At 50.0% G+C, this 14,274-nt stretch overlaps 1 protein-coding gene across 2 annotated transcripts; it reads left to right on the top strand.

Moving 5' to 3' along the window:
* Positions 1-342: 342 nt before the first annotated feature.
* On the top strand, positions 343-14,274 carry CILP (cartilage intermediate layer protein). 2 transcript variants are annotated; one of them, XM_090270777.1, is made up of 10 exons: positions 343-530; positions 1,992-2,162; positions 4,056-4,148; positions 4,576-4,845; positions 6,054-6,233; positions 6,623-6,937; positions 7,939-8,047; positions 8,694-8,851; positions 10,682-12,864; positions 14,046-14,274. In XM_090270777.1, the coding sequence occupies exons 2-10, from the start codon at positions 2,075-2,077 to the stop codon at positions 14,082-14,084; spliced, it is 3,435 nt and encodes a 1,144-aa protein (XP_090126903.1). In that variant the 5' UTR covers positions 343-530; positions 1,992-2,074; the 3' UTR covers positions 14,085-14,274. The 2 variants fall into 2 exon arrangements, with proteins under 2 accessions (XP_090126903.1, XP_090126902.1); XM_090270776.1 differs by lacking the exon at positions 14,046-14,274 and having other exon boundaries at positions 345-530; positions 10,682-13,117.

Here is a 14,274-nt window from a genome sequence, read left to right as displayed (position 1 = left end):
TCCAATTCCAACCAGGCACACCCAGCTGAAAGGTCAAGTGGCCTGTGTGTCTAAGAGAGTTTGAAGTATGTGATAAAACCAACAAAGTCCTTTCTCTGCATGAGTGGGCCACAGCCAGGGGAGTGTGGGGGATCGGCAAGCAAAGCCATGAAATCCCGCCCAGATGTACAATTCCCCTTGGCCTCATCCCAGGGCTGCTCCCAGTGCCCACCCCTGCTCCCCACCCATCTCTCTGCTCTGGCCTGTGGATCCCCAGGCAGCGCGCTGTCCACTTGGCCCATCACCAGGCCCTGCGGCATCTCCCCCTGAGGATCTGGAAGTGAAATCCCAGCCTCTGGGAGCTGCCTGGGATGTGGGGAGGGGAGAGAGAGGCTGAGCTTCCTCATGCTCAGATCTGGTTTCCCGGCCGCTTCCCGTGGCGCACTGCCACGGCCTGAGCCACCAGCTGTGCTATATAAGGCCCCGAGGCTGGGCTGCTGAAGAGACGAAAGCTTGGACCCCCCCAGCCGAGAAGTCCTGCCCAGGACACGGTGAGCTCCACTCCCTTTCTCCTCACCCTGTCCCTGCACCTCACTGTCCAGCTCAGCTGTTCCTGCCCTCCCCTGACTGCCCCTCAGCTCCCCTAGAGAAGCACCCCTTTTCTGCTTTGGAGTTCTCTCTTTTCCCCCATTGGCCCAAAGTCCTCTCCTTCCCCCTTCTGAGGTCAGGGGTCCTCAGATGACCCCAGTCAGGAGCTCTGTACCTCTGGGCGCCCTGCTTCTTGCCTGCGGTCAGCCAGTCTGCTTTGTCTGAGAGTTCTGAGGACTGTAGGATGGGGCGCCTAACCAGCAGAGCATATGCTGAGGAAACTTCCGTGGGCTGCCAGATGGGAAATGGTTTTTCCACAAGGTACCTCAGGCCACCTTGGCCTCCCGGACAGTCCCGGAGCGGCCTCAGACTGAATGCTGCGCAGCCACAGGGCGCTCCGCTCCCTGCTCAGGGCCTGGAGCATGGGGCAAGGCGCGTAATAGCTGGAGACCTTGGGGACGCCCGTGCCTCTGTTCCCTGGATTGAGAAACAGCTGGTAATGGGATAGCAGGCTTAGAGCTAGATGTCCTAAAATATGGGATTGGTCTGTTCTTCCCCTGGGACAGCTACGAACTTTTGAATCTTTTGTCCAGAAAGGAGAAATCTTCCCCTTTCCCACCATATCTTGAACTTTGGAAGTTGAAGGGAACCATTTCTAAACCTCTAAGAACTGGTCAGATTCTGGGATGGCCAGAGTTCTGGAGAGCGAGAAGGATGAACAGGAGCCTGGGCCACACCCCACGGGTCCTTGTCCTCATTGCCAGGTTGCTTTCCTCTTCCCGCTCCTGTACTTACTGGGGAGCCCTGGACTCTCACAGTGCATCCATCCCGCTGCTTTCCTTCAGTGGGCTCCTGGCTGAGTAACTCCCGGACAGACCCCAAGTAAGCAGGCCACAAATGTCTTCCAGCTGCAGCCTGTACACATCTGGGAATGTGTTCATGGAGGCGGTATGTCTGAAGCATGTGTGCCCTGCAGCTTGCCTGCCCTGTGAGAGGCCACTGTAGATGGGGCTGGGGCTTTACAGCCTTAATACATAGCCCCTTTATGCAAGAATGTGAGCTCCAGCAAAGGGTAGCAAAACATGCCCCCATACCCAGGTCTTGGAAGTGATTAGTGACTCACCCAGAGGTTGCTGGGAGTGAGCCCAGGCTCCTCCTCACTGGCAAGGAACTTACCCTCCTTTGGGCCCCATCTCAATGAGGGACCCTAGCACCTGGACCCAGGGTGTGAATCCAGATCTGCCTCATCTGAATTCAGATTCTGAGCCTCCACATCTCCCTGCATTTGCAACTTTGGCAGGGGTCACCTTCCACAAGACTTCCTCTGTCCACCCTTCCACCTTGATAGGGCAAGAAGTAATTCTGCTGAAGCCATAGGAGGTGACTCAGAAATGTGGAACCTGATAGGCTTTGTTTCTTTGCAGGTCATTAGATCTGAGAAGCTTCCTCGGGAACCACGTTCCTGGGACAACCTGACTCTGTGAAACACCCTCACCCATCTTCCGTCATGCTCCTCACAGGCCCTGCGGGAAAGATGGTGGGAACCAAGGCCTGGGTGTTCTTCTTCCTGATCCTGGAGGTCACCTCTGTGTTGGGTACAGGCTAAGTATCTGCTGTCTCCCAAATCCCTGACTTGACATAGTAGTCATGTCTGTTTTGGGACTCAACTATGCATCTGCCTTAAGACATGAGGCTGGTTTGTAGATGTATTCAAAATTTATACCCTACTTGTTTCCCCAAAAAGATTTAAGATGGTTCCCAATAGTAAAACTCATAGGACAGAATCTTTTAAATGAGGAGAAGAATGAGCTGTCATTTAGAAAGAGCCAAAAAGATAAGAGGGTTACCACCCTTGTGTGATAAATTTAGCTCTGAGCCTCCTGGCAGCCAAAGCAAAAGGAAATCGCAAGGGAATCACTGAGTTCTCAGAAGCATGTTTGGAGTTCAATCTGGTGTTAGTTTCATGGAAGTTCTTTTGGCCTAAAGCTCAATTTCATTTAGACCCTGAAACCAAATTTCACAGACACTAGAACCTCTTCTGGTCTCCTTGTCCTCTAACCCCATCTTCTGGTGACACAGTTCTCCAAGGAATAGGTAGAGAGAATGTGCTTAATGGGCTCTCCAAGGCATCCAAGTATCAGAGCTTCCAGCACTACCCTGGGAGTTCTACCATCTCCTCTTTCTCTCCTGGTTTCTAACCATGTACTCAGGTCAAGCAAAATAAATAAATAAATAAATTGCTCACACCCCTCTTTTAAAGCTGCATGCCCTGCAGGCTCTGTGACCACAGATCCAGGAACAAAGGCTGGCTCAACCTCTTGCCAAACCCTGTGTGCCCACTTCCTGCCTTGCTCTTTTCACCCTGACAGCTGCTGCCTGTGTGGATGATTAAAATTCAACCATCTGAAGGGAAATCAGAGTTGTTTGATTAAAAGAGCTCCTATTACCCCAATTAAATGGCACAGAGAATTCTGATTTGGCTCCTCACATGAGAGTTAATTGCCTTTCAAAGCTTTCACAACCCTCTGCTCTCTGGTCTCCTTTACATTCTGGAGCTCCAACCAGCCTCTGGGGTGGGGGTGGGGCTGGAAGCTGCCTTAGACCCATCCTCAGGCAGGCTCTGCCACCCTGGGGTCAGAAAATTGAAGACTACTGCTCCAAGTAGGCCAAAAATATGCTTTAGGGGGCGGGTGGACTCCCAAAGCCAACTTCACCGAGTGAAGGGAGATGGACATCTATTGTCCACACATAGAGCTACCAGGAGTTGCTATTCAGCAAGCACTGAATGCTAGGCTTTGTTCTAAGTGGATTTTATGGATGAGCTTATCTAATCCCCACAATCCTCTGAGGCAAGAACTATTATTGTCCTCAATTTATGATGAGGGAACAGGGGTCAGATGAGTTAAATATCTGTCTCAAGTTCACACAGTTAGGAAGTGGCAAAGTCACTGGATCTCATGCTCTGACTCTTCATATACTTTAGAGATGTTCACTTGTGTGGCCTCACGGACTCCTCATGTCAACCAGATCACCCCGTGAGGTGGAAATTAATGTCTCCATCTTACGGGTGAGGAAAACAGGGCTGTTCTGGCAAGGACAGGCCCAGACCCTAATGTAGGAGCTCCCACCCGCTGGCTGCTCCACATCCTCCAAGGATCCATTTCTAGAACAAGAGCAAAAAGAACGACTGTTTGTTGAGCGTGTACTACATGCCAGCTCCCTTCCCACTCATTATCGCCCCAAATATGCCCCGGACCCTATGAGGTAGTGATTATCAAAGCAGCACTATTTTATGAGGAAACTGCTTTAGAGGGATAAAGTTCTTATGAGGTTGCAGAGGCAGTAAGTGGAGATTCGAACACATGTCCTGTGCTTATGCTCCATCCACCACCTCACACTGCTTCCTTACATCTTGAGAGGCAAGTAGCAGGACCCTGCTGGGTGCTGGTGACTAACAGGTCTGGCCTCTCACTTCTCCTGGCTCTCAGGGAGGCAGATGATGCTCAGCCAGTCTGTGAGAAGAGTCCAACCTGGGAAGAGGACCCTCAGCACCTTTGACAAGCCTTTGGATCCCCTGGAGAGTGAGTTGTGGCTGGAACTGGGAGAGATCACCAGGGAGGTGTTTACTGAGCTAGGCCACGATGTCAGGGTTGCATGGAAACCCACTTTTACAAAGCATTTGGCTTACATCTTTGTCCAGGCAGAGTGACCTAGTATATGGGACACTCCAGGAGTGTGAAGCGGCCTTATATGTTTCAGGAATGCTGGAGGACTTGCTGAGGCCAGAGCATAGGCTGGTGAGGAGAGGGGGGTGATGAGGATAGAAAGGATGGGTGCTAAAGGCCAGGAGATTGGAGACATGCTGGAGAGAGAGATGAGACAGGACCTGAGACCAGTGGAGGGGCTTGGGTGGGAGCGTGAATGATATCAGGGGTGATCCCCAAGGGGATTGGAGCTTACCTGGGGCTCCAGGGCCTGGCTCCTCTCCCACATGGCTCTATCTCTCAGGTCCTGGCAAGTGGACAACGTGGTTCAACATTGACCACCCAGGTGGACAGGGTGACTTTGAGCGGCTGGATGCTATTCACTTCTACTATGGGGACCGTGTGTGTGCTCGGCCCCTGCGGCTGGAGGCGCGGACCACTGACTGGATACCTGCAGGCAGTACTGGCCAGGTGGTCCATGGCAATCCCCGTGAGGGCTTCTGGTGCCTCAACAGGGAGCAGCGGCCTGGCCAGAACTGCTCCAATTACACCGTGCGCTTCCTCTGCCCACCAGGTGAGCCTGAACGCCGCCTCCCCTCCCTGTCCTGCCTCTGACCATGGGAACTCTGGGTATCACACATGCACATGCTTTGACTCCCTACTAATGACGCACTAGTGTCATGAGAGCCATCATCTTCCCAGCAGCGTTCTGTGTTTCTGGGTGCCCCTCATTCAATCCACTTCACTGGGTGCATGTGGCATGGTGGTGAAGACCACAGACTCTTGAGCTGTGCTGCCAGCTGAACTGTATTCCTCAGGCAAATGTCCTGATGCTCTCTGAGCCTCAAGTTTCTCACATATAGAACAGGGGTAATATTAGCATATCTTCATAGGGATTCTTTATGAGGATTAAGTAAGATAATGTATCTAGAGGGCTTACCCCAGGTGAACGGTCACTTAGTGTTAGTTTCCATTTAGTTCCTATGTGCTAGACACTGTGCTAATTATCTACATCACTCAAACTTTACAACTGACCTGTGAGGAATCTCTATGTTGACAAGTTACTCCAGGTTCAGAGAGGTTAGGTAACTTCTCATGATTACACAGCCGTAAGTGGAGAGCTTTGGTTTGAATCCATGTCTGTGTTTGCAGCATCCAAAGTTTATGCTCTTTACATCCTCCCTCCCTGCACTGGATAATACAGAGCCAGCTGCAGGCCTGCCCACTTGGTGGATGGGCACTCACCCCTCCTGGGGTTCTACCAGTGCACACAGCCTGGCCCTGCAGGCCCAGGTGGCAGTGACGGCTACCTGGAGTGTAGGGGCTCAGGCTGGGCAACGTCTCCTGGGCAAGGTCTGAGGCCGTCATTCTTGCACACAGGCCTCAGGCCAGAGGTGAGGATGGTAGACAGAAGGGGGCTTGATGTCTAAATCACCAAAGTCGCGGGCCCTGATAGCTATTTCCATACTGGTGGAGAGGGAAGCTGGTACTGCCCCTGCACAGCCTGGGACAGTATATCAAAGTCCCAGTGCTTGGCCAACAAGTCCCTCTCAGGGCCACCCCTAGCCCATAGGGTATCTTTGTGCAAACTAGGGACAACACTTCCTCAAGACACTTGACTTCCATCTGTTGGAAAAATTATTGCAGTAAATATGCACATTGGTGACAGCTATAATATAAACAGAGGCCCTGCTCTCTGAGAAAAACCAGCCTCAGGGTCAGATCTCCCAACAGAGTCCCCTTGGAAGGGAAGTCATACTGTCTGCTGATCCTGCTTTACAGGATCCTTACACCGAGGCACGGACCGCACCTGGAGCTCGTGGTCTCCCTGGAGTAAGTGTTCTGCTGCCTGTGGTCACACTGGGGTCCAGACCCGAACACGCACCTGCTTGGCAGAGACGGTGTCGCTGTGCAGTGAGGCCACTGAGGAGGGCCGGCTCTGTGTGGAACAGGCCTGTACAGGTACTTCTCTTGCTCCTAGAAGAGTGTGGGGCTGAGGCTGAAGCAGCCTAGAATAGGTTAGAGGGTCAGACTGAGATGGATTCATTCATTCAGCCATCAAGTATTAACTGAGCATCTATTATGTGCTCTGATTGGGGGATATGCAGGATAATGTGGGAGCACAGAGCAGGGTCTATTATCATAGCTTAAGGGAATCAAAGAGGACTTCCTAGAGGAGGTATCCTGAGCTGTCTTGAAGGCTGGGTAGGAATTAGTCATGCAGACTAATAAGAGAGGGTAACAAAGGCTGAAGGAGGAGGAGAAGCATATGTGAGTCCACAGGTTGAGATGTGGCTGAAGGAGGGCCAGAATCTATATAAGCCTTCCTGATGTGGCCCCTTCTTCTACAGCCTGTGATCTGACCTGCCCCATGGGCCAGGTGAATGCTGACTGTGATGCCTGCATGTGCCAGGATTTTGTGCTGTATGGAGCTGTCTCCTTTCCTGGGGGTGCCCCAGCCTCAGGGGCTACTGTCTATCTGCTGACCAAGACACTTAAGCCACTGACCAAGACGGACAGTAGTGGGAGATTCCGAGTTCCTGGCTTATGCCCAGATGGCAAAACAACCCTGAAGATCACAAAGGCGAAGTTTGTTCCCATCAAGCTCACAATGCCCAAGACTAGCCTGAAGTCAGCTACCATCAATGCGGAGTTCATGAGGGCAGGTACTTAAGTTCTCTGGAGTAGGGCTGGACTTTTAAATAAAGGGATTTCTGTGGTAGGAACTGGTTTCCCAGTTTGCTCAGCGTAAAATTCAAAATCCTTACTATAACCCACAAGGTCCTACATCATCTGCTCCCCTACTTACTTCTCTGCTCTCTTCTTCTATTATCCTCCCCTCTGCTCCCACTGAGTCACTCTGCTCTAGCTACGATGTCCTCCTATCTGTTCCTCAAACACACAGACACACTCCTGCCTCAGGGCCTTTCCACTTGCTATATACTCCCTCAGATGAGTTCTTCCCTGGCTCACGTTAGCTAAAATAGTCATTACAGTCCTGCCCGGTGTGGCTCAGTTGGTTGGGCGTCATCCCACAAAGTGGAAGGTCACTTGTTCGATTCCCGGTCAGGGCACGTGCCAGGATTGCTGGTTCTGTTCCCAGTCAGGGTGCATACAAGAGGCGACTGATCGATATTTCTCTCTCACACTGATGTTTCTCTCCCCCTCTTCCTCCTTCCTTTCCCCTCTCTCTAAAAATAAATAAATATTTTTAAAAGGATTAAAAAATAAAATAGTCGTTACAATACAGTGTAAGGTTTGGAGGTCAGAAAGAGAGAGAAAGGCTGGAGGGGGGATTGAATTCAGAAATGGTACAGAATGGCCAGAAAATCCTGTTGGAGGCAGCAGAACAGGAATGTTGCACTATTTAAAACAGCTCACTCTGTCTCAATGGCAACGCTTGGGAATCTTGGCTGGCACATGATCCCCTTGGTTCTCCACTGCTTCACTTAGATGCTGCTTGAGAGGCCATGGAGCATGTCCTAGGCTGAGGAAGTAGAAGAGGTGGACTTGATTCTGAATCAGTACTCTAATTAGGACCTTTGGAGAGGGGCAGGTGGCATGTGGGATGGGGTGTGTGTGAAGTCATACAATGTTAACACTTGTGGCTCTGGAGAATCTGTCACAAAGGAAAACCCAAAACACCATTTGTCGTCTTCTGTCCCAGAGACTCCATACATTGTGAAAAACCCGGTGACAAAAGCACGGAGAGCTGGGCAGAGTGTGGCTCTGTGCTGTAAGGCCACGGGGAAGCCCAGTCCAGACAAGTATTTCTGGTAAGTGTTCTGCCAGAGACACTGCCCGATGCTCCTTTGGCAACCAGAGCTTTAATCATAACACTAACCAACAGAATCAAGTTACAAGTGAGGCCCTAGTGCAGAGCCCGGAAGTTGGCATTTTTAAATGGGGGCCAGCAGGATTGAGGCCACCCGGACAGCGAGCAAGCCCTATTGTGGTCCTCTAGAAACTGGGGTCCTCACTGAGCAGCTCTGGTCCCTGGGCCCTGACTTGCGTGGTCTCGGGACACAGAACAAGACTCCTCAGCCCTGCTTCCCTGACAAAGGCAAACAAGGTCAGAGTCTCCAGAGGCTGCAAGTCCTTTCCCTTTCACAAACATTTTACAGCCACTGTCTTGTTTCACCCTCCCAATGATTCTGTGATGCCAGCTAGGAATCACTGCTTTCATTTTATTGATCAGGAAGCCAGAGCTAAGTGAGGTAAGATGATTTGTTCAAGGATCCATAGCCAGTGAGTGGAGGGGCTGAGACTCAGTCAAGTCCCTTGACTCCCAGGCTAGTCAGTGCTCTTGAATGAGCTACGTCAAAAGCAGTGTTGGCTTCTGCAGGGACCCATCCACCACCTGTCTCTGGCTGCTTGCTCCTGGCACTGCACCCTCAGGCTGCACCTCTCCATCCCTTGCAGGTACCACAACAACACGCTGCTGGACTCCTCCCTCTACAAGTATGAGAGTAAGCTGATGCTGAAGAACCTGCAGCGGGACCAAGCTGGGGAGTACTTCTGCAAGGCCCAGAGCGACGCTGGGGCTGCAAAGTCTCAGGTCGCCCAGCTGATCGTCATAGGTAAGCCATCAGGGTCTCTGGGGAACCCCTGCTGCAGGACTGAGAAGCACTCCAGTGGGCATAACTGGGCAATAAAAACCCTAGCTTTTTTGTGCTGTGTACAGATGTCACAGACCCCAATCCTCTCCTCACAGGGCTGCCACCCCAGGAGAGATGACGAATTGTAAATAAGAGGCAAGTAAAGATAGACCAAGGCAGCTGAAACAGGAGATAAGAGGCCGGGGACTCTATAGATGAGAGACAGAGACCCTCCAGGTAGGAGTGACCTGAGGTTGCTGCTTGAGGGAGCAGCATTTCAGCTGGGGCTTAAATCGTGGTTCTTAGCTTTGGCCTCCCAATAGGGTCACCTGGTGGGTTTTAAAAATACTGATTCCCGGGTCTTACTCCCAGATAATTTGATTTTATTGCCTTGGGATGCGGCCTGCGTATGCTCAGTTTAAAAGCTCCCCTAGGTGATTCTAATTTGCAGCCAAAGTTGTAAATCCCTGGTCTTAAAGAATGACCAGAGACTGTGTGTATGGAGGCGGGAGAGTTCCAGATCAAGGGGCCAGTGTGAGCCAAGGTATGGATAGGTGGGAAACTGAGGGGCTTTACCAGAAAGGGTGTCCTGATTATAGCTAGTTTCAAGAAGTGAGCTGAAGAGGGGAAGACATGGGGCCAAAACCAATCAGAAACCTGCACTTGGAAAGTGAGTGAGAAGGAGAATAGCTTAGTAATTGGCCTAAACAAAACCAAACAAAAGGCAGAGGAAGAGAAAAGTTATTGGAAGGATTTTAGAAAATTTTACAAACTCCAAGAAAGTTGAGCAACAGACCTTAAGACACAGGACAGTTGGACCTTGGCCACAGCGGAGCCCCGTCAGCTGTGGTTCCCAACCCATAAGACCAATTCTCCCTATTTGTCACAGTTATTTTTAATACTTTAAATTTTTAACACTTTAAATTTTAAAAATATTTTTTTATCTTGAAGTTAAATATATAGATAATAAGTTAACTACATGTAATTGCCAAGTAAATATATACACAACAGCCCAAATTTATACCAGGAAGGAGGAGAAGCAAAAAGAAAGTAATTTTCATACAAAATAGTTTGTATTTCAATCTGTAAAGTTTTGGGCATGATTATACAAGAATGCCAACCAAGAGGTCAGACACTTGCATTTGAATCCAGTCACTGTGAATGTGATAGCTGCAAATACTGATGGAAACAGGGTGTCATTTTGGTGGCTCACGTTCCTTACGTAAGGTTGTAGGTACATGATTTTTCCTGAGATAGGGAACAATTCTTGGTACTTTTCCAAGCGAAACAAAGAACAACCTTAGTTTGACTTTTATGGTAATTGCATTTTTGAAAACTTCAATAGGTAGTAAAGCCAAGTAAAAAAAATTCTAGGCTCTGATAATTTTTAAACAGGTTTGCCACCTACATGAATGTTTGGTGGGTTACTAGAAAGTCATGCAGGATACAGAAAAATTTTTTATGCAGATAAGTGCCGGGCTTTGCAGGTCACAGTGCAGCAATGCCCCCACCCATTATACGCCAGTAGCACTCCCAGTTTGGGTGGTAACTCAACACACACTCACAGATTTTCAAGACACCTTCAACAACAGTGATTACTCTAGTGACCTCAGCAACCAACTCTGTTTCTCCATGTATACAGTGGGATTAGCAATAGTTGTTCCATCTTCCTCAGAGGAGTTCAGTGAGAATCAGGATCATGGATGTGCAAATACTTTGAAAACCATCAAGTACTGCAGAGAGGTGATGTTAAAGTGCCCTTTGTATAGGATGTGAACTTCCATTTAATAGCCACACCATTTTCCTCTACAGCCCCTGATGAAACTCCATGCAACCCAGTCCCTGAGAGCTACCTTATCCGGTTGCCCCATGATTGCTTCCAGAATGACACCAACTCCTTCTACTATGATGTGGGCCGTTGCCCTGTCAAGACCTGTGCAGGGCAGCAGGATAATGGGATCAGGTGCCAGGATGCTGTGGAGAACTGCTGTGGCATCTCTAAAACAGAGGAGAGGGAGATTCAGTGCAGTGGGTACACACTGCCCACCAAGGTGGCCAAGGAGTGTAACTGCCAACGGTGTACAGAGACCCGGAGTATTGTGCGAGGCCGTGTCAGTGCCGCTGACAATGGGGAACCCATGCGCTTTGGCTACGTGTACATGGGGAGCAACCGTGTGAGCATGACTGGCTACAAGGGTACTTTCACCTTACAAGTCCCCCAGGACACAGAGAGGCTGGTGCTCACATTTGTGGACAGGCTGAAGAAGTTTGTCAACACCACCAAAGTGCTGCCCTTCAACAAGAAGGGGAGTGCAGTTTTCCATGAGATCAAGATGCTTCGGCGCAAAGAGCCCATCACCTTGGAGGCCATGGAGACCAACATTATCCCCCTGGGGGAGGTAGATGGTGAAGACCCTGTGGCTGAGCTGGAGATCCCATCCAAGAGTTTCTACAAGCAGAATGGGGAACCCTACACAGGAAAAGTAAAGGCCAGTGTGACCTTCCTGGATCCCCGCAATATTTCCACAGCCACAGCTGCCCAGAGTGACCTGAACTTCATCAATGATGAAGGAGACACCTTCCCCCTTCGGACATATGGAATGTTTTCTGTGGACTTCACAGATGAGGCCACCTCCAAGTCACTTAATGTTGGCAAGGTGAAGGTTCACCTTGACTCGACCCAGGTCCAGATGCCAGAGCACGTGCCCACGATGAAACTCTGGTCGCTCAACCCAGACACAGGGCTGTGGGAAGAGGAAGGTGACTTCAAATTTGAAAGCCAAAGACGGAACAAAAGGGAAGAGAGAACCTTTCTGGTGGGCAACATGGAGATTCGAGAGAGGAGGCTTTTTAACCTAGATGTCCCTGAAAGCAGGAGATGCTATATCAAGGTGAGAGCCTACAGGAGTGAGAGGTTCTTGCCCAGTGAGCAGATCCAGGGGGTCGTTGTCTCTGTGATCAACTTGGAGCCCAGGACTGGCTTCTCATCCAACCCCAGGGCCTGGGGCCGCTTTGACAGCGTCATCACAGGCCCCAATGGAGCCTGTCTGCCTGCCTTCTGCAATGACCAGTCCCCTGATGCCTACTCTGCCTATGTCTTAGCAAGCCTGTCTGGAGAAGAACTGGAAGCAGTGGCGTCTTCTCCTAAATTCAACCCAAATGCAATTGGTGTCCCTCAGCCTTACCTCAACAAGCTCAAGTACCGCCGGACAGACCACGAGGACCCACGGGTTAAGAAGACAGCTTTCCAGATTAGTATGGCCAAACCAAGGCCCAACTCAGCTGAGGAGAGCAATGGGCCCATCTACGCCTTTGAGAACCTCCGGGCATGTGAGGAGGCATTGCCCAGTGCAGCTCACTTCCGGTTCTACCAGATTGAGGGGGATCGGTATGACTACAACACTGTCCCCTTCAATGAGGATGACCCCATGAGCTGGACTGAAGACTACCTGGCATGGTGGCCCAAGCCCATGGAATTCAGGGCCTGCTACATTAAGGTGAAGATCGTGGGGCCAGTGGAAGTGAATGTGCGATCCCGCAACATGGGGGGCACCCACCCACAGACTGTAGGGAAGCTGTATGGAATCCGCGATGTGAAAAGCACACGGGATAGGAATCAGGCCAATGTCTCATCTGCTTGTTTGGAGTTCAAATGCAGTGGGATGCTCTATGACCAGGAACGTGTGGACCGCACACTAGTGAAGATCATCCCCCAAGGTAGCTGCCATCGAGCCAGTGTAAACTCCATGCTTCATGAGTACCTAGTCAACCACCTACCACTGGCAGTCAACAACGACACCAGTGAATACACCATGCTGGCACCCCTGGATCCACTGGGCCACAACTATGGCATCTACACTGTCACTGATCAGGACCCTCGCATAGCCAAGGAGATCGCTCTCAGCCGGTGCTTTGATGGCACATCCGATGGTGCCTCCAGAATCATGAAGAGCAATGTGGGAGTGGCCCTCACCTTTAACTGCGTAGAGAGGCAGGTGGGTCGCCAGAGTGCCTTCCAGTACCTCCAAAGCACCCAGGTCCGATCCCCTTTCCCCAACACTGCCAGAGGAAGAGTGTCCTCCAAGAGGCAGCAGCAGGCAAGTAGAGGTAGCCAGAGCAGGCCCAGAAGGGTGGCCTCACTAAGGTTTCCTGGAGTTGCTCAGCAGGGTCTGAGCAACTAAGTCTTGTGGTACTTCTCCCCCGACCTCTCGTGACAGCCATTGTGAGACTGATGCACAAACTGTCACTTGGTTAATTTAAGCACATCTGTTCTGGTGCAATTTGCTTGTTTTTGTTTCTTCATGCCTTTTACTTACTGTCTTTGTCCCATGATACTGATTGGCACATAACCCCCAAGTGGCAAAATAAAGCCCCTTTGATCCTTTCTTTAAAAGAGTCACGAAACACCAGAAATTGGCCATTGGCAAACTTTGTGACTTTGACTGTTCTTCATTTAGTGCCATCAATGGAAATGCCCTTCCTTTTCTTTTTGCATGGTTTTGCCCACCTTTATGATATGATAATCTGATGTTGAAGATCAAATAACCAATATAAAGCATATTTCCTGGTCTTGCTCCACAGGACATAAGCAAGGTCTTCATCACAGTTCATGCATATAAATGGTGGTGAAATAAAGGAATAAACGCCAATATTTTTACTTGAACTGTAAATAAGTTATTTCTTTGCTGAATCTGGTACTCTAGTGCACATTTAATGTTAAGCTACTGAATATAGGCTAATTATAGTTCTCTACCAAGTCTGGAAAGAACATCTTGTATCCACAACTGCTCCAGGTTGCTGATTACCTTAGCATGCTTCCCTTTACATTTGTTTTTGTTCTTCCTAGAAGCCCAGTGCAGCCCAGAGCAGATGTCAGTAAATGCACATTTTGTACTTCATTTTGAGGCCGCTGTCTATCTTTTAACTATTAAAGTGAGCCAGCTGCTCAGGGAGACATAGGGGACTCTGGAAAGCGGTCACAAGGTGGCGTGAGCCACTGCCCCCTATTAGTGACGGGGCTGGGGAATTAGACACACAAACACAGTCAAGCTTGTTCTCATGGGTCATATTTTCCACTTGCAGAGAAGAGCAGAGATTCCTGGAGTTATGAGCATGTTCTGGGCTCCTGAGCAAAGCTAAACACAAGTCCCAATTTTTTTTCTTTCTTTCTTTCCAGTACTGGGAAGCTTATACAATGGCTTGGCCCAAGGTCTGACAAACTGGCCAAGTGGTCTTTCAGCAACCCCCCACGGTCTACTGCCTTCTCCGGCTGGCTGGATGACCTCACTCAGAAATGAAGGGCTTTCTCCACCCACACCACCACCCCCAACCTCTTCTAAAGACACCTAACTTTTCCAGACACTAGATCTCTACTGTGTGTAACAGCCCCTGTTCCTTGAGTAAAA

The sequence above is a fragment of the Furipterus horrens genome, unplaced genomic scaffold (assembly GCF_987537825.1).
Source record: "Furipterus horrens unplaced genomic scaffold, mFurHor1.1.pri manual_scaffold_3, whole genome shotgun sequence".
Lineage (NCBI taxonomy): Eukaryota > Metazoa > Chordata > Mammalia > Chiroptera > Furipteridae > Furipterus > Furipterus horrens.
The sequence above is the reverse complement of the archived record's forward strand: the minus strand, read 5'-3'. Positions and strand labels throughout refer to the sequence as shown.